This window comes from Dioscorea cayenensis, chromosome 19 (genome assembly GCF_009730915.1).
Source record: "Dioscorea cayenensis subsp. rotundata cultivar TDr96_F1 chromosome 19, TDr96_F1_v2_PseudoChromosome.rev07_lg8_w22 25.fasta, whole genome shotgun sequence".
NCBI classification, from domain to species: domain Eukaryota; kingdom Viridiplantae; phylum Streptophyta; class Magnoliopsida; order Dioscoreales; family Dioscoreaceae; genus Dioscorea; species Dioscorea cayenensis.
Genome location: NC_052489.1, coordinates 9,790,525 through 9,817,083, shown reverse-complemented (window position 1 = coordinate 9,817,083; position 26,559 = coordinate 9,790,525). Strand labels below are relative to the sequence as shown.

The 26,559-nt window shown below is 42.2% G+C and overlaps 1 protein-coding gene and 1 non-coding gene across 2 annotated transcripts; one reads left to right on the top strand and one right to left on the bottom strand.

The window, feature by feature from the left end:
- Window positions 1–1,126: 1,126 nt before the first annotated feature.
- LOC120284033 lies at window positions 1,127–16,949 on the bottom strand (the record flags this gene model as incomplete). The annotated part of the gene is made up of 5 exons (XM_039290858.1): window positions 16,712–16,949; window positions 14,989–15,071; window positions 14,355–14,370; window positions 12,829–12,835; window positions 1,127–1,715 (listed from the first exon to the last, which is right to left on the bottom strand). Coding segments are annotated over exons 1-5 (933 nt in total), but the record flags the coding sequence as incomplete, so codon positions are not given.
- Window positions 16,950–21,320: 4,371 nt separating this feature from the next.
- Window positions 21,321–21,427, top strand: LOC120250755. The gene has a single exon (XR_005533094.1). It is a non-coding gene; the product is annotated as a small nucleolar RNA R71 (small nucleolar RNA).
- The last annotated feature ends 5,132 nt before the right edge of the window (window positions 21,428–26,559 follow it).

Here is a 26,559-nt window from a genome sequence, read left to right as displayed (position 1 = left end):
AAGGCTTACCAATGAACTGCACGTAAACACTCCTACAATCCACACAATGCTCTATCAATCGACTCGAAGACGACAGTAGCAGGGGACAAGAATGTCAGAAAAAATGCTCTTTGGGTGTTTTAGGGTTATTTGAGGAGAAGGGTGTGACTCTTGCATTAGGAGAGCGGATGGTCCTTTAAATCCTGAGGAACCACACGAACGTGCGGGAGTCGTCCACGCTCGTGTGCTCACAAATAATAGGTTCACAGGGGCTGACGCACGCCCCTGTGGCCTTACTGGATATCCGAGAAAAATTATACACGCCCGTGCGGAATTTCCGCTCGGGCATGGACATTCACATGCCGAACTCACAGGGGGCAGCCGCACGCCCCTGTGTTTTCTCGGGATGGAGAAAGCAACCTACAGAGATTCGCACCGGCGTGCGGAAATTACCCACGCCCGTGCGTGGTTCACAAGGTCTCCCACAAAGGCGAGTCCACGCCCCTGTGTATTCCCAGGAAAATCTGCCCAACTCTGCAGGAAGGCACACGCCCGTGTGGAAATTACCCACGGGCGTGCGCCAGTCGCATGATCGTCCACAGGGGCAGCCGCACGCCCCTGTGCCCTCTCTGGAAGAGTTTACAGTACACACCCACGAGCGTGTGGAATTTCCACACGCCCGTGTGTTTTCTCTGGATGACTTAGAAAAACCTACAGGCTCTGCAGAACTAGCCTGAACATGTTTACACACTCAGAGCCTGCCCTATTGCGCAAAGTATACCAAATAAAGACACAAAACAGAACTCAAACGACCAAACTTCACCAATTCTCAACAAAACATACAATGAATTCTTTTAAAAACCCACAATAAAATCGAAGCACAAGCACTCAAAAATTGAAACACCAACAGTTAACAATTTATTCATGCAAACAAACTAAACTAAAAAGTATGAAAACAGTAAACACTTGGGTTGCCTCCCAAGAAGCGCTTGTTTAACGTCACTTAGCTTGACGTATCTTTCTTACCTCACGGGGGTTCATGGAGGAAAAATACTTCTCTATTGTCACTACAAATCTCTCCGCCATGGTATGGTTTCAGCCTATGTCCATTCACCTTGAATGTGCCCTTCTCTGAATGATTAATCTCAATGGCTCCATGAGGTGAAACTTTGGTTACGGTGTACGGACCAGACCATCTTGATTTAAGTTTCCCCGGGAATAAACGTAGACGGGAATTGAATAGTAGCACCTGATCGCCGACTTTGAAGTCTTTTGGGATTTTAATATGCTTGTCATGCCACTTCCGAATTCTTTCCTTATATATCCTTGCATTCTCATATGTCTTCATCCTACATTCATCAAGCTTATTGAGATGTAATATTCGTTGCTCTCCAGATTTGCACAAGTCGAAATTCATCAATTTAATTGCCCAATATGCTTTGTGCTCTAACTTCACCGGTAAATGGCAAGATTTTCCATACACGAAATTATAAGGAGTGGTCCCTATTGGTGTTTTGTATGCCGTTCTATGAGCCCAAAGCGTGTCGTCCAACTTTTCAGACCAATTACGTTTACCTTGATCCACTGTTTTGGTCAAGATTCTCTTGAGCTCTCTATTTATAACCTCCACTTGCCCACTCGTTTGTGGATGGTAAGGTGTCGCAAGGCGATGATGAACTCCATAATGCTTTAACACTTTCTCTAATTGTGTGTTACAAAAGTGTGTTCCCCGATCACTAATGATAATTCATGGAGTTCCGAATCGAGCGAATAACTTCTTAAGAAATTTTACCACAGTCCTTGAATCATTAGTTGGAAGAGCCTGGGCTTCCACCCACTTGGAAACATAGTCAACTGCTACCAAAATGTATTGATTGCCATTGGACTTTGGAAATGGTCCCATGAAATCAATTCTCCATACATCAAATACCTCGCAAAATTGCATAGGATTTTGAGGCATCTCATCCCTTCGTGATAAGTTTCCAGCCCTTTGACAACTATCACATCGTAAAATGAATTGATGAACATCTTGGAATAAAGTCGGCCAGTAGAACCCAACAGCTAGAACCTTCTCTGCAGTTCGACTTGACGCATAGTGCCCCCCCACTGGGCCTGAGTGACAATGTGCAATGATGTTCCACCTTTCCCCCCTAGAAACACATCTTCGCACCACCTGATCTGCGCAAATATGGAATAGGTACGGATCCTCCCAGAAGAAATTCTTTAGATCACTGAAAAATTTCTTCTTTTGTTGAAAGGTTAAGCCCTGCTTCAATACCTTTCCTGACAGATAATTTGCAAAATCCGTAAACCAGGGGGTATCTTCCGATTCTGATTCCTGTACCGCATACAAGTGTTCCTCGGGGAAGAAATCATTAACCTCCTTGCTTGCCGGTTCTTGCCCCTCACAACCTTCTAATCTCGATAAATGATCGGCAACCACATTCTCTGTCCCCTTTTTATCTTTGATTTCCATATCGAATTCTTGCAATAACAATATCCACCGAATCAATCTCGGCTTCGCATCTTCCTTGTTCATGAGATAACGGAGTGCAGAATGATCTGTGAACACAATGACATTAGATAGGATGAGATATGGTCTGAATTTATCACAAGCATACCCTACTGCTAATAATTCCTTTTCAGTAGTTGTGTAATTCTCTTGTCCACTTGTGAGGGTCTTCCTAGCATAATAAATCGGTTGAAATTGCTTATTTCTTCTCTGCCCTAAAACCGCTCCCACTGCATAATCACTCACATCACACATTACTTCGAATGGCTCATCCCACTTCGGTGTTGTCAGGATTGGTGCTTGTACTAACTTCTCTTTCAATACATTGAATGCATTCAAACAGTCATTCCCGAAGTCAAAAGGGGTATCCTTTTCCAGAAGTTTAGTCAACGGTTGAGAGATTTTCGAAAAGTCCTTAATAAACCTTCTGTAAAAACCTGCATGACCCAAGAAACTGCGGATCCCTTTTACATTCGTAGGTGGTGGAAGTTTGTCAATTATCTCAATCTTCGCCTTATCCACCTCCATACCTGCCTGAGAAATCTTATGTGCAAGAACGATGCTTTCTTGCACCATAAAGTGACACTTCACCCAGTTAAGGACAAGATTCGTCTCTTCACATGTCACTAATACTCTTTCCAAATTGTTTAAGCAAGCATCAAAAGAGTCCCCGAACACTGAAAAGTCATCCATAAAAACTTCCATAATATCTTCGAGAAAATCATCAAAAATGGCCGTCATGCAATGCTGAAATGTTGCGGGGCCGTTACACAACCCGAAAGGCATTCTTCTATAAGCAAAGGTACCATAAGGGCAAGTAAATGTGGTTTTCTTCTGATCTTCTGGGGCTATCAGAATTTGAAAGTATCCAGACATGCCATCAAGGAAACAATAGAAATGATGTCCTGCTAATCTCTCTAACATTTGGTCAATGAAGGGCAAAGGGAAGTGATCTTTCCGAGTGACATCATTTAGTCTTCTATAATCAATGCAGACTCGCCAACCAGTCACTGTCCTCGTGGGGATTAACTCATTCTTTTCATTCCTCACTACTGTTATTCCTCCTTTCTTCAGGACAACTTGGGTCGGACTCACCCACTTGCTATCGGATATGGGGTAGATGATCCCTGCATCCAAAAGTTTTATTACCTCCGCCTTAACAACCTCCTTCATATTCGGGTTCAATCTTTGCTGAGGTTGGATTATAGATTTATAGTCATCCTCCATTAGGATCTTATGAGTGCAGAATGATGGGTTTATACCCTTAATGTCGGAAATCTTCCATGCGATAGCCGATTTGTGCTTTTTCAACATGCTAACGAGCTTATCCTTTTGCTCTGCAGATAAGTTCGATGCCACGATTACGGGAAGTTTAGAATCTTCCTTTAGAAATGCATATTCCAAATGTGCTGGAAGAGTTTTAAGCTCAAGTTCTGGTGGTTCGACAATTGATGGCCGCAAGCTACCCTCCTTCAATTTATCAATCTCCTCGAAATCATTCGCCTCGTGTTCACACTTACTTTCATCCTTATCCACCTGGCGATCTATTTCTTTACAGTCTGCAACGGATATCAACTTGTCCATTCCACAGAATTCAAAATTTGAGATAGTAACACCAACTAAAAAGAGTTCTTGCCTCTGATCTTGATAGGAAGCCTCAAACCTAGCAAGGATTCTTTCTATACTGTCATCAAATTGATCAGTCATTGACACTGACGTGGATTCCTCAAACTGCTTTATCACACTATCTAACTCACAGCCTCGCCCTTGAATCCTGGCGATGTACTCTTCAACCGACTCTTCCAAAGGCTGTTGAGTTGTACATTGTCCAGGATAGGAATAACACGATGTATCATTCCATGCTACTGTTTGAACTTTCTGCTCTACGTGTTCGACCATTCTCATGATATTGTCAAATGATTCAAACATGTTAATCATTTTCTGCAGCAAAAACAAATAAGGAAAGATTAGAGCAATGATGGAATAAGAAGATATGAAATAGAATGTGTAGTGAAATAGCTAAGAAAACAAAGTGCAAAGTATCTCTAAACGCCAAGATCCCCGGCAACGGCGCCAAAAACTTGACAAGTTCCCATTGCTTATATCCCGCAAGTGCACGGGCTTGTCGAAGTAATAATCCCGGGTGAGCGGGGTCGAATCCACAGGGAGTAGGGAGTGAAAATACTTAATTTGATTCTTAGCTATGTGGAAGATCAATTGTGATAGGTGTGAAATTGATTCAAGTCTCAACAATAAAATCAACAAGTGAAAGAGCAAAAGTAAGAAGAGGGTAAGGCAATCGATAAAGATGGGGTACTCGGATAATGCATCACCTAGGATAATCGCTTCAAGTGCAAGAACTCTCTATTATGCTTCCTAATCAATGCAATGGTGAGTCGTGGAAATCCTTACATACATAGTCCCAAATCTAAGGTCAACTATGCCTAACTCTATACATGTCCCGGAGGAGAAATCGAACAATCTCAACACCTCGCACTCGGATAGAGTTGCAATGAACTCTAGGGATTCCAAGTGATAAATCTCTTCCTAAATATAGACCTAACCCTTTGGTCCAGGTGGAAGGTCCCTAGCCACAATTAAGCCCTAGATACTAAGATCCTCTCAACGCTTCACTCTATTGCACGCGCAACTAGGCCCCAGCGGAGGTTCATCCCTTAGACCACTCACTCTATTATGGCCACAAAGAACTCGAGGAACGGAGGTAGAATCTATCACGCCGGAGGGGAAAGGGGACGCTCTTGTACCTCTCGACTCACTCTCTCAACCCTCTCCAACCTAGCTTTGTCTTACGCTCATGGTGTGTCACTCACTCATAAGGTTACAAACAAGAACTCTCAACCCTAGTGTCACTCTAGGGGAAATGTTCATACAATCAAGCATTCAAGGTTGGAACTCACAATAAACATCAATTTATTGAAAGCATAATAAAGAAGTTCAATGAAACGAATACATCCTAGGGTTCACAATCATCCAAGTACCCACTAGGGGTTTAGCTCTCCATGGAGCTTAATACAATCAAAGAAATCAAATGTAAAAGCAATGAATCCATAAAGAAACCCCCTCGCTGGTCATGTTGATGGTCTTGTGGAGAGTCCTCTACTCGTCGTCCAAAGATTCCTTCATCCGGTATATGCCGGAAATACTCCCGAATTCCATACTTTCATTGGGGTAATGCAAACGGGCACACGTTTATGTCATGAATCACTTGCCTCTTCAATGATGTGCACGTTGGTGGATCTCTTGTTCTTATATGCATAAATCAGAATATTCGAGTGTGACTACCTTTGTGCCCCTCCAAATGAATGTGCTCACTCGAATACGAGGAGGTTGGTACACACTCTAGCATCTCACACCTGACCTATGTCTTCGCGTTTGAACCTTAGCAAGATCTCCTCCAAAATAGGTGTATTATGATCCACATTGGCCTATTTCCTTCATACTCGGCCTCACACCCCTACCTGCATAAAAGTAACATAAAAACACACATATTAATGTAAAAACCTGAGAAAAGTAATGCTCAACATAAGGAATAAACGCTTCGCATTCATATCGCACAAGCACTTATCATAATGCAAATAAGAATAAAAGAGACAAGAAAGAGAAGCACAAGTAAAAAGGAGGTAAGGCAATCGATATAAATGGGGTACTCGGATATTGTTCCTCCTAGGACAATCGTTTCAAGTGCAGAACCAACTATTATGCTTCCTAATTAATGCATTAATGAGTCATGGAAATCCTTCAATACACGGTCCAAAATCTAAGGTCAACAGTGACTAACTCTATACAATGGCCTAGAGGACAAATTGAACAATCTCAATACCTCGCACTCGGATAGAATTAGATGGAATTCTATGGATTCCAAGTGATAAACCATCTTCCTAGATATAGACCTAACCCTTTGGTCCAGGTGGAAGGCTCCTAGTTACAATTAAGCCATAGGTGCTAAAATCACTTCAAAGCTTCACTCCGTGGCCTCTACAACTAAGCCCCAGCGGAAGGTCATCCCTTAGCCCATTCACTCTACAATGACCGCAAAGAACTCAAGGAAATAAAGGTAGAATAAATCACACCAGCGGGGAAAGGGGACGCTCCGCTACATCTCGACTCACCCTTTCAACCCCATCCAATCTAGCTTTGTCTAACTCTAGTTGTGTGCCACTCAATCACAAGAGTTACTAATAAGAACTCTCAACCCTAGAGTCATTCTAAGGGAGTATTCATTCAATCAAACATTCAATAATAGAACTCAAATAAAGCATCAATTAATAAAAGCATAATAAAAGGTTTAATGAAACAAATACATCCTAGGGTTCACAAATCCAAGTACCCACTAGGGGGTTTAGCTCTCCATGGAGCTAGTTACAATCAACAATGAAATAAAATATAAATACAAACAATCTATAGAAAACTATCTCGATAGTTGTGACGATGGTCTTGTAGAGAAGCCTCGACTCTTCCAACGGTCCCTTTGTCCGGCCTATGATACACCTCGCCGGATCGATGCCGACGAAACCTCTCCCACTAACCTTCTTCCAAATAGAGCATGATGTCAAGTCATAGAACCTCTCCAAAACCCTTGCCAATACCTCTCCAAACCCTAGCCGTTGTCCTCTCTCAAGTTGGGAAAAAGATAGAAAAAAGGATTCTGAAATCGGGGCTGAAATCAGCCTTAAATAGGGTTGGAATCGGGCATCCACACGCCCCTATAGATTCTCCACATGGACCTATGGAAATTCCACATGGGCCTGTGGAAATTCCACACGTACATGGATCATGTCCACACGGGTGTGGGGATTCTCTAAACTTCACTTTTTCGGCCTGCTGTAAACAGAACCTGCAATAGTAGCGATCCGAAACACTCCTGAATCCATGTTTTCATCAAGGTAACATAAATGGGCACATGTTTACATCATTAGATCACCATGCTTCTTCAATAAACGGCTTTGTTGGTGAAGATCTTGATATCAATGCATAAGCTGGGATACTCGAATGTGACTGCCTTTGTGCCCCTCCAAATTATTGTGCTACTTGAATATAAGGAGTTTGGTACACATTCTTGCATCTTCAACCCTACTCATGACTTTGCGTTTGAACCTTCTCGAGATTTCCTCCAAATAGTGCATTCATGACCTACATTAGCTTCTTTCTTTAACATTCGGCTTCATTATCCTATACGCATGAAAGTAACATAAATGCGCACATATTAGTGCTAAAACTTGATAAAAGTAATGCTCATCATAAGGAAAGAATACTTCACATTCTTATCACAAAAGCACTTATCAAACTCCCCCACACTTAAGCTTTTGCTTGCCCTTAAACAAAAATTAAATCATTGAAGTATATACGTAGGAAATATTAGAAGTGCATGTGATTGTTTCCCCGCAAGTGTACGGGATCGCCATGTAATACCTCATGTGAAGACACGAGGATCGTATTCCACAGGGCTAAGGATCTCCTTTTACTCCTTCTCGAGCTATTATCTAGCCTAAGATCTCAAATAAGAGAAATTACTCTAATAGGGGCAATTAAAACTAAAACAAGATTATCAACAAATTAGAGAGAACAAGCAATAAGCAAATAAGAAACTCAATGTAATGCAAAGGCCTATGGATGCGGATCCCCTTGAGGGGTTATCATGAAACTTGGATGATGAATAAAAGATGCAAGGGTAAAATGGACCATGAGATTCCAAGATTAGAACAACCCCAATTTCTCGGCGATTGAACCCTAATCCCATACGAACATAGATAGGAATTTCTTCCAAATCCACATTCCTACGATTGCATTAAGTACGAGGAAATCTCACTTAGGAGTAAGCCTACTCTTCTTCGGCTTAAACCTATATGGAGGGCTACCAAACACCCGATTTCTCGGCGTGATGATACAAGTATCCCCTTCTAATCCATTCATGATCTAATACATGCGAGTAAGTCACATCTACATGCATCACTCATAAAAGAGCTACGAATTTCTCCTTAGTGTAGCACTTAGCATGAAAACAATGGATTAAATCTCACAATTACCCAAGCATGGAATTAACAAGTAATCATCCAAAATACATGATAAAACCCCCCAAGGTTTACTAACACACGGTGGCCTTGGGGGTCTAGTGTGTCATCATCCCACAACAAGCAATACAATCAAGTGAAACACAAAAGAAAAGCATAAGTGACACTCCCTAGATGAAATGGTGGAGGCGGAGGTAGAATATATGCTGAATGACGCTTTCCCCGCCAAAATAATGCCGAATGACGCTTCCTCTAGCCGCGGGTCTCCTTCCTTCAAATCGTGGTAGATCTCACCTTGAATGATGTTGCCTTCTTGCCTTGAGAGTCTTGGGCCTTGGCCTTGAATTATCTCCTAGCTTCCTTGCCCTTCTTCTCCTTCACAAAGTCGCCCCCAAAGCTTCTCAAGTGGTCTCCAAAAATAAGCCTAACCAAAAAGCCCTTTGTTCTGTCCTTAAATTTAGTATTTATACTCCCCACAACATACGGGCCGTATAGGGGTCGCATGGGGTCGGATAGCACTCAAAAACCCTAGATTCGTGTTTCATACGGGGTGCATACGGCCCCGTATATTGGGTAGTATGGAAATCTGAGCAGACAACTCCAAATCATTCCGCTGCTACAGTGTATACAACCCCCATACTGGGTCGTATGGGGGGTTGTATGAAATTCCTGTTTTCTTGTCTTTTCGCATAAATGATATCTTCTTGTTTTCCATGGCTTTCTTATGGCCTACAAAGCAAATAGTATACGATTAAGCGCAAAACGGGCATCAAACCTCACAAAATACATGCAAAGTGAATACGATATATATATGAAAACACCAACATTTACACACTTATCAAATATCCACACACTTAAGCATTGGTTGTCCCCAAGCAATCAACTCATGAAAAACAAAGAGACTGAAAAGTGGCTAAATGCATTACCTCTAGCATCAAGCAAATATAAGACTCCAAAAGCAATGGGCAATGATACATAGATGTTGAGTTATAGTCAATAAGCATAATAAAAATATCCTGTCTCACCCCTTATATGTCTGTGCTGTGTAAGTGAATCTTATATCTTATTTGCCCTGATCTAGTCTAGCCTAAGGACTTCTATCAGTACAGCTCTAGATGCTAATCACTCCACTTACAAAGAATACTAACTCTTAAACTACTAAGTGCTACTTCAATGGCCTAGTATGATCATTCTATTTCTATAACTCGAAACTAAATCCACTTTCATCTCAAAACCTTTGGTAGGTACTCAAAAAGATCACTAGGGTTTTTATTTTCGTTTCATCATTCCTTTCCTTTTTTTTTTGAGTCCGACTAACGTAGACTACACCAACATCATTTTGAAATCTTTTTGGAAGGTGCACATGCTGGTTAGGCACAAGAGTCACCCAACTACTCAATTACAGTCTGCATAGATGCATTCATGCTTCAGTAGCAGAGGAATACTGACATAGACTCATTTCTTTTATTTTTCACTCTTTTGTATCTTTTTTGTATTCATTTCATTTCATTTTTTTTTCACATTCATCCTAGATCACATCTTCAAAGTACTCTACATGACACAAAACTAGGATTAGCTCAACAAGACTTACAAGTTCTTAAGAGTCCATTGAAGGATAGAACTTAGTGTTCTAAGGCCAAGTACTTAAAGTAGTGCGTTACGCATACAAGAGAGTTAAAGTAGTCATGATGGCTATTCCCAGGGCATCGACGAAAAATTCAGTGCATATGACAATATTAGGGGTAAAACAAGATTCAATAAAGCATAAAAACAAGTAACTCACATCAATAATTAATCCAAGCTAAAAGAATCTTACAAGAATGAACAAAGCAATCATAGGTAACAGTAGCATGTAACAAATGGTACTAATACATGGAATACACCCATCCCCACACTTAGTGTCGTGCATTGCCCTCAATGTACATTAATCATTGAAAACATGCAAGAAGAAGCAATGCAAATAATAGAGGAGGGTGAAAACGAAACTTCCCCGGTTCATCTTGTGTTCGTCGTGAGGTATGACTCGACAAAAGGTGTAGTGAACAATACATGTCTCGTCCGACTCCATTAAAACTAGGAAAGCTCACCAAATTCCCTCAATGCCCTGCGAGGCAACAAGAGAACATCATCATTCCGCAAAAGTTTAAGAATACAAACACAAGGGAGAAACTAGAGAGTAGTCAACAAAACACAGATATGAAAATAACATAGAGTTTGACAATTAGAAGTCGGTAGGGTAATGATAAGTGCTTGAGTAGACATATTTTTATATATGTTTTACATGCATTGAGCATCCTTTTTACTACGGTTTATGTCTCATATTGTGTATTTGGTGTTCTTTTATGCATATAGGTTGTGAATGCCTTAAAGAGTAAAAAGGAAGCAAAGATAGGCTATAAAGACACAATGTTGGGAGTTCTTGTTCAATTCAGGAACCAAGACACGAGAGGAGTTCATAAACGTGGAGATGTGTGCCAACTTCCGAGAAGATTCAAGTCAATTCACTATCATAGCAATTTTACTGTAGCAACAATGTAGCAAAACTACTGTTCACGCGCCCCGCGTGGAAATTTCTTCAGCCGACGCGGGCACGTAAAAAATCTACATGGGCGCGTGGGGCACGTGACAGACGCGGTCTAAGGCCTATAAATAGCCATTTTGCAATATTCTTTCTCATCTATTGTGGGGCTCTTGAGGGGTGAGAAGGCTAAGGTTTGGAGAGTGGAGGTCTTTGCGGGTTTGGAGGTGCTTTGTCACCAACTTTGATCAATTCCTCCTCTGTCATAGCATCAAGGAAGCCACCGGTGAACCTAGATTCAGAGTGGGTCCTTCAAGACGTCGAAGCTCTCCATCAAGGCCATCAGTTCATATATAAGGGGGTTTATTTCTATGGTTTTAATGTACTTTCATTCATTGGTGGTGTGTTTTGTATGTTGCTCTATGGAGAGCTAAAACCCTAGAGGGTATTTGGGCTTGTAAACCCTAGGATTCTCATCTTTTGTAGATTTGCTAAGTGTTTCTATTTAACCCAAGTTTGATTAAGTTTTAATCTTGATTGTCTAATGCTTGCTTGCCTTATTGATCTATTGGTTATTTGGTTTGCATGATTTGTTACCTTGGTGAGAGAGAGGTCTTCATTAGGGTTAGAATCTCAAGATTGAAGAGGGTTGAGAGGGTGAGTCATGAGATAGAGAGCATCCCCTTTCCCCTCCGATTGGTGTATTCTATCTCCGTTCCCTAAGCTCTATGCAACCATATTTGGTGTGATGCGTGAGATTGAGAGATTTCTCCGTCGGGACCTTGTAGGGGGTTAGGATCCTTCGCCGAGAATTAGGGTTGGATCAATCTTTAGGAATCGAATACACCTCTTGGAATCCCTAGAGTGCTTTGCGGTCTTATGTGGTGTGAGGTGTTGAGATTGAACAATTTCTCCACCGGGACCTCGTAGGGGACTAGTATCGGTGATCTGGAGGCAGGATACAATTATTTTTGGATTTCCACAGCTTAACTTACTCATCATAGAAACACTTTGCTTATCTGGTACCTAATACCTGAATCCTAGGGGGAGCATTGCCCGAATACCCCACTTTTACTAATTGAGATCTCCATCCATTTCACCCCTTGTATATTCATCTCCGGTATTCATTTCTTCGCACATTAGATCACCACACCTTTCCATTTATCATTAGGCTAGAAAGCAGAGAAGAAGTTAGTACTAGTAGCCCTGTTCCCTGTGGATTTGACTACCCGACTCACCGGGTATTTTATTACTTCGACACTCGTGCACTTGCGGTTCACACGCATATTCGGATGCGTGTCAGGTAAGAACCATGCCAACTCATTCAAAACACAAAAATACAAAACAAAACAAACTAAAGTAAATGATAGGTGTCTATGCTTAAACAGGCCTCTACTCATCACAATCTGGTGCCAGTGGCGGTGGCATGGCGGTAGAAGGAACGATCATAGGGTGCGAAGAGGAGCCATAGTACGAGGTGATGAAACGGTGAAAATCTACCTCGAGTCGGTGCTCTTGTCGCATAGCCTGAACCTGTCACATAGCCTGAACTTCTCCCTCAATCCCCCTCAGTCTCATATCAAAGTCAGGTAATGACGTAGTGTCGGGGGTGGGGACAGGCGCTCCCTCAGGCTCTGACTCTGACTCTGTGTGCTCTGTCTGTCACTGACTGGACTCACCAGTGGCCTGGTGACGTGTGGGTTTGCCACTCGCACGAACGCTCACCACCAAGCCTATCGCCCGTATGTTGGCCTACCCGAGGGGTGTTGTACCTCCTACAATGGTCATACCTTGTGTCTGCTCAAATAAACACATGCTACAGATCAATCTAGTCACATAGGGCCCAATAAATATAGCTTCCAATCATGTATATGAGCTCTGGTGAAGAAATGCATCGGTGACAAGGTGGCCAAGGTGAGTAGGGCGTCGCTCAAGAATGCCATAGATTGAGTAAATATCAGCTTGAGTGACAACCCCTTGCTATCGGTCCGGCCCCAAATAGAATGAGCAATCAAAGCATAAATGAATTTGTATTCCGGGTCAATCATGTGTGAGGCCTTTTGGGTCTGATCATCACCTGCCAAGGTTGCCCAATAGTTTCTCCTATCTACCTCACTTGGGAAATCAAGCTTAAGACGTGTACCGGGCATTGATAAACTCATCATCATAGATCCCCAAGTACCTAGCAAAGTCCAAGTGGTGCATAGTACACTTTTTCCCAAAAGCTTGAAAGCAAATGGTGATACACTTCCTATCCCGCACGGTGTGTCCATCTTGTCGTGCCTGAAATGTACTCAAAACCTCCAAGGTTAATGGGCGAAAGGTTGGCTCATTTATGGCAAAAAGCTTCTCCCAACAATTATGTGATAACCATTCCTTTACTTGATTTGCTATCCCGAGGTTCTCCACAAGCCCCCAATCAAGGTAGCACAATGTCCCAAATGGTTTTCTCTTCAACTTATCATATCTCTCTCGATGATGGGTCAACTTGAAAACCGGTTCATCGGGTGTAGACGAGGGTCCGGTGGTTCTTGTGCGTTTGGAGGCGAGTCTCTTAGTGTTAGGCATCCCTACAATGAAGACAAACCTTGTTCAAGCTCATAGGGATACAAGATAAACCAAAATAAAATGCAAAATATAGAGGAAATAATTGAAAATTTGAATTTTGAGGTCATACGGCCGTATGGGGGTCGTATGGTCACTATTCATGCAGCAAGAGTTTCCCCTATATTCATGGAATCGAAACATTTTTACAAAAATTTGAATGACAATTCATCCATGGCATTCACAACATCCAAACCAAGCAAAATACTAAAGAAATCCCACCCAAAATCTCCAAGAATGCCCAAGAAATGAAAAAGATAAAACAAGGGCATTGAAAAAGCATACCGATGAAATCTTGAGAAAACAAGCTTTAAACTCGGAGGAAATCACTAGATTGACATATCTAATAAATTGGGAGAATTTTTAGGAGAAAAAAATGAGAATATTTTGACAAGAAATGAGGGAGAAAGAAGAGAGAAATTTGGTGGAAAATGAGAGAGAAGAGAGAATGGAAGAGAGAGAGAAAAGAGAGAGGTATAAGAGGGGGAAGAGAGAGGCCGGCCCACCCTAGACGGCCCCCATACGGCCCTATATGCAGGGCTGTCTGGGCCGTTTGGCCTCTCTCGGCCGAGAGATGAAGCTGTCTCAGACGACCTCGTATGGGGGGCCGTCTGGGACTCGTCTAAGATGGCACAGAGCCTCTGGTTAGCTCTGTGTTCATCTCAAACGGCGTCCATACACCCCAATATGGCTGTAGGATGTTAAAACTCACCTGAAACTTTGAAAACCTGCTTTAAACAATGTACAAATGGTATGGCAAGGTCAAAGACTTCTCCAAAAATGAATGAAATGAATAAAATGATGATCTAGCACATGAATTAACACCTTCACATGAGTTTCTCAAGAAGTTGCACAAATACACCACAATTAGAATGACAAGAACAATGTGTCAAGTGTGAGAGCATGAACTTATTCAAAAGCAACACAAGTCTAAGAAATACGAAAAGTGAAATGAACTATAAACTAAAATACGAAAAATGATAGAAAACATCCCCAAATGCTTGGGTTGCCTCCCAACAAGCGCTTGTTTAACATCACGAGCCTGAAGTACCTCATTCCTTACATCATGGGGGCTCAAAGAGTTTGAAGCCACCCCCGGTTTCCCTTGTAGTGTTGTTATTGAAGTATAATTTTAGTCGTTGCCTATTGACCTTAAAAGTGCCATTTTCCTGGTGGGTTACCTCAACCGCTCCATGTGGGAAGACTTGAGTGACCGTGTATGAACCTGACCAACGTGATCTTAGCTTCCCTAGAAATAATTTCAACCTGGAGTTGAACAGTAGGACTTGATCTCCATCGTGAAATTGTTTAGGGTGCTTGATGCGTCTGTCGTGGTACTCTTTTACCTTTTCTTTATAGAGCTTTGAACTCTCATATGCCGTGGAGTGCCACTCATCATGTTCATTTAATTGGTGTTTTCTCTTGCAACCTGCAAGAGAAGAATCAAGATTTAGAAACTTGATAGCCCAATAAGATTTATGCTAAAGCTCAACAGGTAAATGGCAAGCTTTTCCATAGACTAGCCTATACGGAGTGATTCCAATAAGAGTCTTGTAAGTTGTTTTGTAGACCCAGAGGGCGTCATCTAGATGTTCTGCCCAATGTCTTCAATTCTGAGATACAGTTTTCTCTAAGATTCGCTTTAAGTCCCTGTTGAACACTTCTACTTGCCCGCTAGTTTGTGGATGTCATGGTGTTGCCATTTAATGGGAGACTCCATAGCGCTTCAAAATTTTTGCAAATTGGGCGTTACATAAATGAGTGTCCCTGTCACTAATGATCGCACGTGGGGCTCCGAACCTGGAAAATAGTTTCTTTAAGAATTTCACGACTACCCTCGCATCATTGGTTTGCAAGGCTTGAGCCTCAGCCCATTTAGACACATAATCGACTGCCACTTGTATGAACTTGTATCCATGGGAGCTCGGGAAGGGTCCCATAAAATCAATCCCCCACACATCAAAAACTTCACAGGCTTGGTTCCAATTTTGGGGCATCTCGTCCCGGCAATAAAAACTTGCATCAAGAATTTACTTTGTTGTTCTATTTGTATCATAATGGCCACCAGTGGGTCCTCAGTGGCAATGCCTCAAAATGCATAGACCCTCTGCCCTAGAAACACATCTTCGAGCAACCTGATCGGAACAAACTCTGAATAGGTATGGGTCTTCCCATATAAAGTGCTAAAGGTCTGAAAATAATTTCTTCCTTTATTGATACGTAAACCATTTCGGGATGACCCCCCCAACCAAGTAATTAGCGAAATCAGCAAACCAGGGCGGTTCCTTCTCTTCCACTACTTAGATATTATATAAGTGTTCTTAAGGGAATGAGTCATTAATGTCCTTTTCTCTTATAGTTTCTGTTCCAGAGCCCTCTAAACAGGATAAGCGATCAGCTGCAAGATTCTCTACTCCCCGCTTGTCCTTAATCTCAAGGTCAAATTCTTGAAGCAATAAAACCCACCTTATCAAACATAGTTTGGCATCTGATTTGCTAAGTAAGTACCTTAAAGATGAATGATCGGTGTACACCACCACTTTAGAAAGAACCAAATATGATCAGAATTTATCAAAGGCAAACACCACGGCAAGTAGTTCCTTTTCAGTTGTAGTGTAGTTCTCTTGGGCTCCCGTTAGAGTCTTACTTGCGTAGTAAATGGGATGAAAATGTTTGTCTCTCCGCTGATGTTTATCAAAGGCAAACACCATGGCAAACATCACTCATGATGTATATAAATCAAGAATAAATGCTGGAGAGGCAATAAAAACAATACTCCCCTTACTCCTAGTGTTGCATTTGATGGGGCTAATTCGTTGGGAGTGGTGTTCCAACAGGCTGTGAAACATACATGACCATCAAATGCACGCATACACGAGGGGGTTCAGTAAATCTCAATAAAATAAAAACAACTTGAGTAAATAAAAGATAGAGAAATGAATACAACTCGAGACAACAAAATGAAAATAAACTCAGAAGGAAAATCCTTTATGAGTATACAAATCCAGAAGGAAATGCAAATTAAGAGATGAAAATGAAATCAAGTGTCGGTGCCGCGCTCTGTCTCACATGCTGGATTGTTAAACGGTGCTGGTGGATCTGGTGAGGATGATACAGGAGGTGCCTGAGATGTGCCGAGTTGCGGCACAAATGGTGAGGCAACATCTCTCTGGAGGATCTGCTGTAGAACGTCGAAATGTGCCATGAACTCTGTGAACTGTGTGGCCTGCATCACACAAACCTCTGTTATCTCTGCTTGTGCCTCAGCAATCTCGGTCCGTACAACCCCCACAACACTCTCGAGCATCTCAAAACGATCATGGGCTCGAGATGGTGAAAACACATGTACTGGGGTGGGCCCTCTGCCGCAAGAGGTGTGTCGATCTCCATCGGCGTCGGCTAAGACTCAGGAGCAGGCTGAGAAGCCCCGGCATCATCTCCCTTAACCTTAGCTATCTTTGGGGTAGGAATAATTAGAGCATATACTCCTTATTGAACTCTCCGTACCATCCCCATCAACCTCAGTATCTCCATGCCCAGGGGAACAGGTATAGTCACCTTCTTGGCCGCTTTGATCGTGTCGAGTAAACCCATACCGATGACTTGGCTCGTGATATAGGGGCCTGAGGAAATCACCCCAAGTCTAGCATACTGCCCCTGATGTCAAATACATTCTGCTAGGATATGCCCTAAATGGATCGGTGTGCACCGTACCATAGAGTACAAATATAAAAGCTCCTGTCGGCTAAGCACACCAATACTGTCACCTCACTCGCTCACTGACCTACTTAGAACAGCGTGAATATATCTGTAACTCGGGCGAGAGAGGCAAGTGGCCTTTGAAAACCCAGGCTCATACTGCCCCTGTCCACACAATACTGTGTACGCACGCTGCGGAGTCAAACTCCCAGGATAATTAGTGGCCAGCTGCTCTTACTCCTCTGTCTCTATATAAGTTGCATCATATAACTCCATCAAGATCGCAAATTGAGTCAGGCTCAAGCTATAATGTTGTCTGAGGGCTCTGAACTGAATAGCACTGACGCTGTCGAAACTGAAGTACAAGTGATCGAACTCGAACGAGGCTAGCACCTCGAGTGTCAATGTGCGGATGGCAGGATCTCTGATCGATAGTAAACATTCCTAGCTGCCAACCGCAAGCATGTCCTCGATCTCGTCTACCATACCCTTGCTGACTGAATCTCCCTGAGTATGCTAACATCAAGAAATCTGGTCTGACCAAATCTGAGACTAGTCAGCTGCTCAAACCTTGCCTGATGCTTAGGAATGGTAAAACTCTTGCTCTCAGGCTAGGGAGATGGCTCACGCACCCGTTTATCGGCTTGCTTCTTTCACTGAGGTGCCATAACCTGTAAAATTTGAAAGAAACTCAATCAAACAAGTTAATTGAGTAATGCTTTAGAAATCAACATGGTCGTGTGGAATTTCCGCACGCCCGTGTGGATCCACAGGGCGTGAACAAACGCACGGCCGCACCACAAAAATCCAACAAAACACTTTTAAATTCTTTCTAACTTCATTCTAAACATGTATAATCATTCTAATTGTAGAAACGAAGCATGATTGACCGGTTTCATTGATTAAAATAAAAAATTGATGAAGAAAAACAAAGATAAGGGCTTACTGACGAGTTGAGATTAAAACTTTGAATTGGGCGGGAAACCAAGAGAAAGTCCCTCCAAATTGGCAATACCAAGTCGAGAGAAAGTGTGAGTGTGCTTGCAGACGAATGGGAAGTGTGAAAATGAGAAGAAACGATGATCCTTTTAAAAGGACTTGCGCCTCTTAGTTCTGTACATCCGCACGGGTGTGCGAAAATTACCCACACCAATGCGCCTCCATAGGAGAGCTTCATAGGGGTAGATGCATGCCCCTGTGCACTCTCAGGAAAACCCTCACTTCCTCTGAATGCATTCGCATGGGCGTGCAGAAAATACCCATGCCCGTGCACCCGACCCACAGGGGCAGCAGCATACCCCTATGGCTTTTCTGTCTAACAGAGAAGAATTGCTAAGTGTTTCGCACGCCCGTGCAGAAATTCCGCACGGGCATGGACATTCACAGGCCCAACTCACAGGGGCTGCTGCACGCCCCTGTGTCTTGCTGGAATGGAGAAAGCTCATCTGCAAAGATCCGTACGGGATGCGGAAAATTCCTACGCCCGTACGTTTTTCACAAGGTCGCCCACAAGGACGAGTCCACCCTCCTGTGTGCTCTCGGGATAATTTGCCAAGTCTCTCCAGGAAGGCACACGCCCACGTATAAATTACCCATGGGCATGGACCATCACAAGGTTGCTCACAGGGGCGTGTCTACGTCCTTGTGCCATCTCTGGATGAGCTCTAAACAAAAACGCACACCCGTGTGGAAATTCCACACTGGCATGTGTTTTCTCTGTACACTTAGAAAACTTTGCAAGCACTGCAGAAAATTTCTGAACACAACTATACACTCAGACCCTGCTTTACAAGGCAACTTTAACCAGAAAAAACACGAAAAATAAGCTCAAACGACCTAAACTTCACCAAATCCACATGGAAACACACGATGACATTAAAAATCCACAATACAATACACAACAGAGGCATGTAAAAATCAAGACACAAACACTCAACAAGTTATTCATGCAAAAACTAAACTATCAACTAAGAAAATCAGTAAACACTTGGGTTGCCTCCCAAGAAGCGCTTGTTTAACATCACTAAGCTTGACGTATCTCGTCTTACCACACAGGGGCTCATAGATGAATGTTGCCCTCTTACCCATGTTTTGAAAGCATGATGAGCAAAGTCTCGTGAAGGTAGAGGGAGAGTTATCTGGCTTGGGACCACCTAGCAATGGTTCATCTAACTTGTTCGGTTCACTCACATCTCCAACACCCTTGGAGTGTTTTCGTTGGCGTCTCCTCACCCTCTTCATCTTCCGAAGCACCTTCTTTAGGATCCTCGGAGTAGACGGTACTTCTTCCATCGAGCCAAGCATCATTACTTCTTCATTTTTCTCCTCTTGGTCGAACAAACCCTCGTAGGGGTCTGAATTTAATATTTCCTGAATATATTCATCAACAATCTCATCAGTAGTGTCTAGAAAATACAAAGTATCATCGAAATCAAGAGAATGCCACATGGCTTCAGTAATGTGGTATGTGAGCTTGTTATCTCCAACTCTCAAAATTAGCTCCCCGCCATCCATGTCAATCAATGCCTTGGAAGTCCGCAAGAATGGCCTTCCAAGTATCAAGGGTACATCCTCATCCTCATCGACATCTAGCACCACAAAATCTACAGGAAATATGTACTTGTCCACCTTGACAAGCACATCTTTGATGATACCCCTCGGATGTCTCGCCAGTCGGTCTGCCAATTGCAAAGTCATCTGAGTAGGCCTTGGCTCGCCCAAGCCTAGCTTCTAAAAGAAGGTGTATGGCATGACGTTGATACTGGCTCCTGAGTCCGCCAATGCTATTTCTTCACTTAAATTGCCAATGTTACATGGAATAATGAAGCTTCCCTGGTCTTTCCTCTTGTTTGGCATGTTCTTTTGCAAAACCACTAAGAAAGAAGAATCTAAGATCACTGAAGCACTCTCCTCTAACTTCTTCTTGTTAGTCAACAAATCCTATAAGAATTTTGCATACTTAGGCATTTCAGATAATGCCTAAACAAAAGGAATGTTAATGTGTAGTTGCTTGAACAAACTCAAGAACTTCTTGTACTGTTCATCCGCTTGGTCATTCTTCAACCTAGAGGGATAGGGGATTCTTGGCTTAAAAGGTGGGGGTGCCACCTCCTTCTCTTTGCTTGTTCGTTCTTCAACCTATATGACCTCGGGTGCGTGTTCATTGGGCTTCTCACTTGGAAACCTATCTTCAACCTCATGACCACTTCTCAAAGTGATCACCTTCACATGCTCTCAAGGATTGGTCTCAGTATTGCTTGGCAAGCTTCCTTGTGGTGTCTCCGATAGAGACTTCGCAATTTACCCCACTTGATTCTCAAGGTTGTGCAAAGAAGCGGTGTGGTTCCGAAGTGTATCCACAACTAATTGAAACCTTGTATCCGATGATTGCACAAATCTAGTCAAGGCCTTCGCCAAATTGGTCATTCAAGTCTCCAAACTGGAAACTCGGTTCTCCATGTTTGGGGCTTGTTGTTGTTGGAAAAAACCGGTGGGCCCATGGCCTTTTGTGGAACTTGGTTACTCCACGAGAAATTGGGATGATTCTTCCAACCCGAATTATGGGTGTTGCTATATGGATTCCCTTGATTCTTCATCGCATTATCCACAAAATCAACATTCTCAACTGAAGATACATCACCAATGGAGATCGGGCAATCAGAGGAAGCATGTCCTTCACCACACCTGGTGCAAGTAGTCATGGCCACCACTCTATTCAAAGTTAGAACATCTAACTTCTTACTCAATGATTCCACTTGAGCCGCCAATCAAGTTACTGCATCTATCTCATGAAGCATGGCCACCTTCTTCTTCTCCCTAGCATTCCATTGGTAGCTATTTAACCCTATTTCTTTAATTAGTTGACGGGCCTCACCGGGGATCTTGGTACCTAAGGTACCTCCTGCTGCCACATCCAAGAGTTGCCTTGTGCTCGGATTTAACCCATTGTAAAAAGGTCTGAACAATAATCCACTCCGGGAATCCGTGTTGCGGGCACTTTCTCAGGAGCTCCTTGAACCTTTCCCACATCTCAAATAAAGACTCTAATTATGACTATACAAAGGATGAGATCTCATTCCTAAGATTTTCCAATTTTTTGGAAGGGAAATAGCGGGCAAGAAAAGCTTGTACCATCTTCTCCCATGTGGTAATTGATGCTCTAGGTAATTAGTGTAGCCACTGCTTCGCTCTCCCCTTTAAGGAAAATGGGAAGGCTCTCAACTTGATGCCATCATTCGTCACCTCGTTTATCTTGAGCATATGACACACCTCGAGAAAGTTCTCTATATGACTGTTTGTATCCTCATCGGCCAAACCATTGAACTGTGCGGATTGCTACAACATGTGGATTAATGCCGGCTTCAGTTCGAAATTCTGAGCTGTAATCGAGGGATGCACAATACTCGATTGTGTCCACAATACTGAGTGCCTCACATAATCGGATAATGTCCTCTATTACTCATTTTATTCCACCATATTATCTAGCCCTTCAACTTCCAAATCAGCTAGATTAGACCGTTCTTGCACAGGTTCTTTCCCTTTTTTTCTAAGTATACGTTCAAGCTTGGGATCTCCTTCAATCAATATTAAGGGATTCCCTCGGGGCATGCACTTGGAGCTGCACAAAAAGAAAGAAAACAAATCAGAACGATGATAAAAAAAAATGTGAAATAGAATGAATAAATTAACAGCTAATAAATTAATGCTCATCATAAGGAAAGAATACTTATCATTATTATCACACATGCACTTATCAGTAAGCATGGGCGCACTCTTGACCGTGCTTTCCTCACGGTGTCTTAGAACTTATTCTTGACATAATTGTAACCCAAATTGAAAAATGTATGGGCATAAGCATGCCCATATTGTTACCCATGCTTTAACAGTACACTAGTGTTAGGAGCTATAGAACTGTACTCTTTTCCTTTTGAAAATCCTAATAAAGTGCATGGTCATAAGCAGTGAAACCATGCTTTTTAGTATGCTCAAGTTCCAGTGAAGTGTATGGGCATACGTACGCCCGTTCTTTCTAACCATGCTTCCAAGCATGGGTGTGCTTCCTCAGTTGGGATAAATTTCTCTAAGTCTTTAAAAGTGCACAGGTGTGTACCATAAGTGCACAGGTGTTAAAGTAATAAAGTACCCAACTGGTCAGGAAGTCGAATCTGAAGGGAACTAGGTTACTAGTACTAACTGCTTCTCTGATATCTAGCCTAATGATCAATGGAATGATGTGATGATCTAATGTGCAAAGAAATAAATATAAAAGATGAATATGCAAGTGTAAAATAGAGAGAGGTCTCAATTAGTAAAAGTACGGTACTCGAGCAGTGCTCCCCCTAGGATTCATATATTAGGTATCGAGTATGCAAAGTGTTTCTAGAATAAGTAGGTTAAGTTGTGGAAGTCCAAAGATAATCAGATCCTACCTCTAGATCACTTACACTGGTCCCCGAAGAACTCCTGGTGGAGAAATCTCTGAGTCTCACCTGCTCACACCACATATGACTACATAGGACATTAGGGATTCCAAAGGATGTATAAGATTTCTACGAATATACCCAACCCTACCTCTAGGTGAAAGGTTCCTAACCCCCTACGAGATCCAAGTAGAGAAATCTCTCAATCTCAACACCAAGCACCACATATGGTTGCTTAGAGCTTAGGGAATATGGAGATAGAATACACCAATCAGAGGGGAAAGGGAACACTCCACTATCTTGTTACTCACCCTCTCAACCCTCTCTAATCTTGATATTCTAACCCAAATGGAGACCTCTCTCTCACCAAGATGAACAAATCATGAAAATCAAACAACCCTAAGATCAATAAGGCAAGCAAACATTAGGCAAACAAGATTGAAACTCAACCAAACTCAGATTAAATAGAAACACAAAGAAAATCCACACAAGATTAGAATCCTAGGGTTCACAAGCCTAAATACCCTCTAAGGATTTAGTTATCCTAGTTGTAATATACAAAACAAACCATCAATGAATAAAAGTATATAAAAGCCATAGAAATAAACCCTCCTATATTTGAACTGATGGATTTGATGGACAGCTTCGACATCTTGATGGAATCTACTCCGAAGCAAGGGTTACCGGTGGCTTCCTTGATGCAATGATGAAGGAGGAGTCGATCAAAGTTGGTGAACAAATGCCTCTTAAGCCACGGAGACCTCCTTTCGAAACCCTGGCCACCTCACATCTCAAGAACAGCATAATAGATATCAAACAAATAGGGAAAAATGGCTATTTACAGTCTAATATCAGGGCTATCACGGGATTATCACACACCTCCATGTGCCTATGTGGGCTACAAAATTACCCACATGATTAGGTAGAAATTTCACATGGTCTCGAGAATAGTGTTTTTCTATATTACTCTTGATAAACAAGGCTCTACCAAATTTCTCTTGACGCCACATGGACGGGCACATGTTTGTGTGGTAGGTTATGAGGCTTCTCATCATCTAATCATCATTGGGAAGGTACTTGAGTTCTTCACACAAGTCGAGATATGGGAGTGTGATTGCCTTTGTGCCCTTCCAACAAACAATCTAGCTTGAATTCTCTTAGAAGTTGTGACACGTCCGAATATGCGTGTAAACCGCAAGTGCACGGGAATACCGTGTGAGTTGGGTAGTTGAATCCACAGGGAACAGGGCTACTAGTACTAACTTCTTCTCTGCTTACTAGCCTAATGATAAATGGAAAGATGTGATGATCTAATGTGTGAAGAAATGAATACCAGAGACAAATATGCAAGGGTGAAATGGAGGAAGATCTCAGTCAGTACAAGTGGGGTACCAGATATGCAAGGATTCTGGTATTAGGTACCTGAAATGCAAGGTGTTTCTATTATGAGTAAGTTAAGTCACGGAAATCCAAATATAATCGGATTTGTCTCCAGATCACTGATACTAACCCCCTATGAGGTCCCGGTGGAGAAGTTGCTCAATCTCAATACCTCACACCACATATGACCGTAAAGCACTCTAGGGATTCCGAAAGGTGTAACTGATTCCAAAAGATTGATCCAACCTTAATTCCCAGTGAAGGATCCTAACCCCCAACAAGGTTCCGACGGAGAAATCGAGCAATCTCATGCCTCCCACCAAATAAGGTTGCATAGAGTCTAGGGAATGGAGATAGAATACACCAATCAGAGGGGAAAGAGGATACTTCACTATCTCATGACTCACCCTCTCAATCCTCTTCAATCTTGAGGTTCTAACCCTAATGGAGATCTCTCTCCCACCAAGCCAACAAATCATGCAAACCAAATAACCACAAGATCAATAAGGCAAGCAAGCATTAAACATTCAAGAATAAAACTTAATCAGACACAGATTAAATAGAAACACAAAGCAAATCCACACAAGATGAGAATCCTAGGGTTCACAAGCCCAAATACCCTCTAGGGTTTTAGTTCTCCATGGAGCAACATACAAAACACACCATCAATGAATGAAAGTACATGAAAACCATAGAAATAAACCCCTTATATACGAACTGATGGCCTTGATGGAGAGCTTCGACGTCTTGAAGGACCCTCTCCGAAGCTAGGTTCACCGGTGGCTTCCTTGATGCTATGATGGAGGAGGAATCGCTCAAAGTTGGTGACAAAGCGCCTCCTAAGCCGCAAAGACCTTCGCTCCAAACCCTAGCCATCTCACCCATCAAGAGCCGCACAAAAGATGAGAAAGAATAGGGCAAAATGGCTATTTATAGACCTTAGACCGCGTCTGTCATGTGCCCCCACGCGCCCATGTGGATTTTCCATGCACCCGCATGGGCTGCAAGAATTTCCACGCGGTCGTGTGTAATTTCCATGCGGGCGCTAAACAGTAATTATGCTATAGTGCTTAGATACAGTGAAATGCTACAGTACTCTCTATAATCGCGGTCCAAACACTCTTCTCTTGAGGCCACATGGTTGGGCACACGTCCATGTGGTAGACTATAAGACTTTTCTTCATTGGCATATCTTTGAGAGGTCTTGCAATCTTCACAAAGAGAAGGAACATGAAGATGCGGCTGTCGTTGTGCCCTTCCAAATAGTGAATTGACTTAAATCTTCTTGGAAGTTGGCACACATCTTCACATTCATGAACTCCTCTCGTGTCTTGTTCCTTGAATTGAACAAGAACTCCCAACATTGTGTATTTATAGCCTATCTTTGCTTCCTTTTTACTCTTCAAGGCATTCACAACCTATGTGCATAAAAGAACACCAAATACACAATATCAGACATAAACCATGGTAAAAATGATGCTCAATGCATGTAAAACATATATAGAAATATGTCTACTCAAGCACTTATCAAACTCCCCCACACTTAAGCCGTTGCTTGTCCTCAAGCAAAATTAAACATTAAACTCATGGAAAGAAAAGAGAAGTGCTTGGCCTTAGGTTCACCAAAAGAGTACAAGAATAAAATTCTAAAGTCATGGAGAGAATCAAACATTAGACAAAACAATCAATGTTCTAACAAACAATCCAATCAAAAATGAAAGTGATAAAATCCGAATGCATGAGTGTGTCTCTGTGTGTGTGTGAAAAACTCAACTCATGTCAACACTATGTCCACTACTAAGTTCTTATTAACACGGGACTTATTTATAAACACAAAGAATAGGTAGTAGCTTCACACAACCTCCAAAGTAGCCCTCTCCCAAGATGCCTCCCGAGTGGCTTTCACACTTTCGAGGTGGTAGCTCTTTCTACCAAGGATGGTAGCTTTCACACATCCCATGAGATAGCTCTTTCTCTCATTAGGGCATAAGAAGTATCCAACTTATGAGAGTAGCAACATACATCATGGGTGGTAGCTCTTTCCACCCCCTATGTATAAAATACAAACAATTTCCAATTCTCTTTTTTATTTATTTTTTCTGATTTTCCTCTGAATTTGTTTTTTCAAATAAAAACTGGCACACTAAAGTCCCAAACACAATGAACTAGAGTCTTCATAGGTCTAATGAGTGAGAAAAGTGCACAAAGAGCAATCAGACAAAAATATTCAATGAAATTGGATGAAAACTAGAGTAAGATAAAATCTAATGTTTACAACCTTCAAAAACTAAGAATTAAACTCTTAACCCTAAGGTGAACCTTCATTGGAAACAATATCATGCTCATGAAAACACAAGTAAAAGTCATGTATAAGGTGAACCCTCCCCCACACTTAAGCTGTACATTGTCCTCAATGTA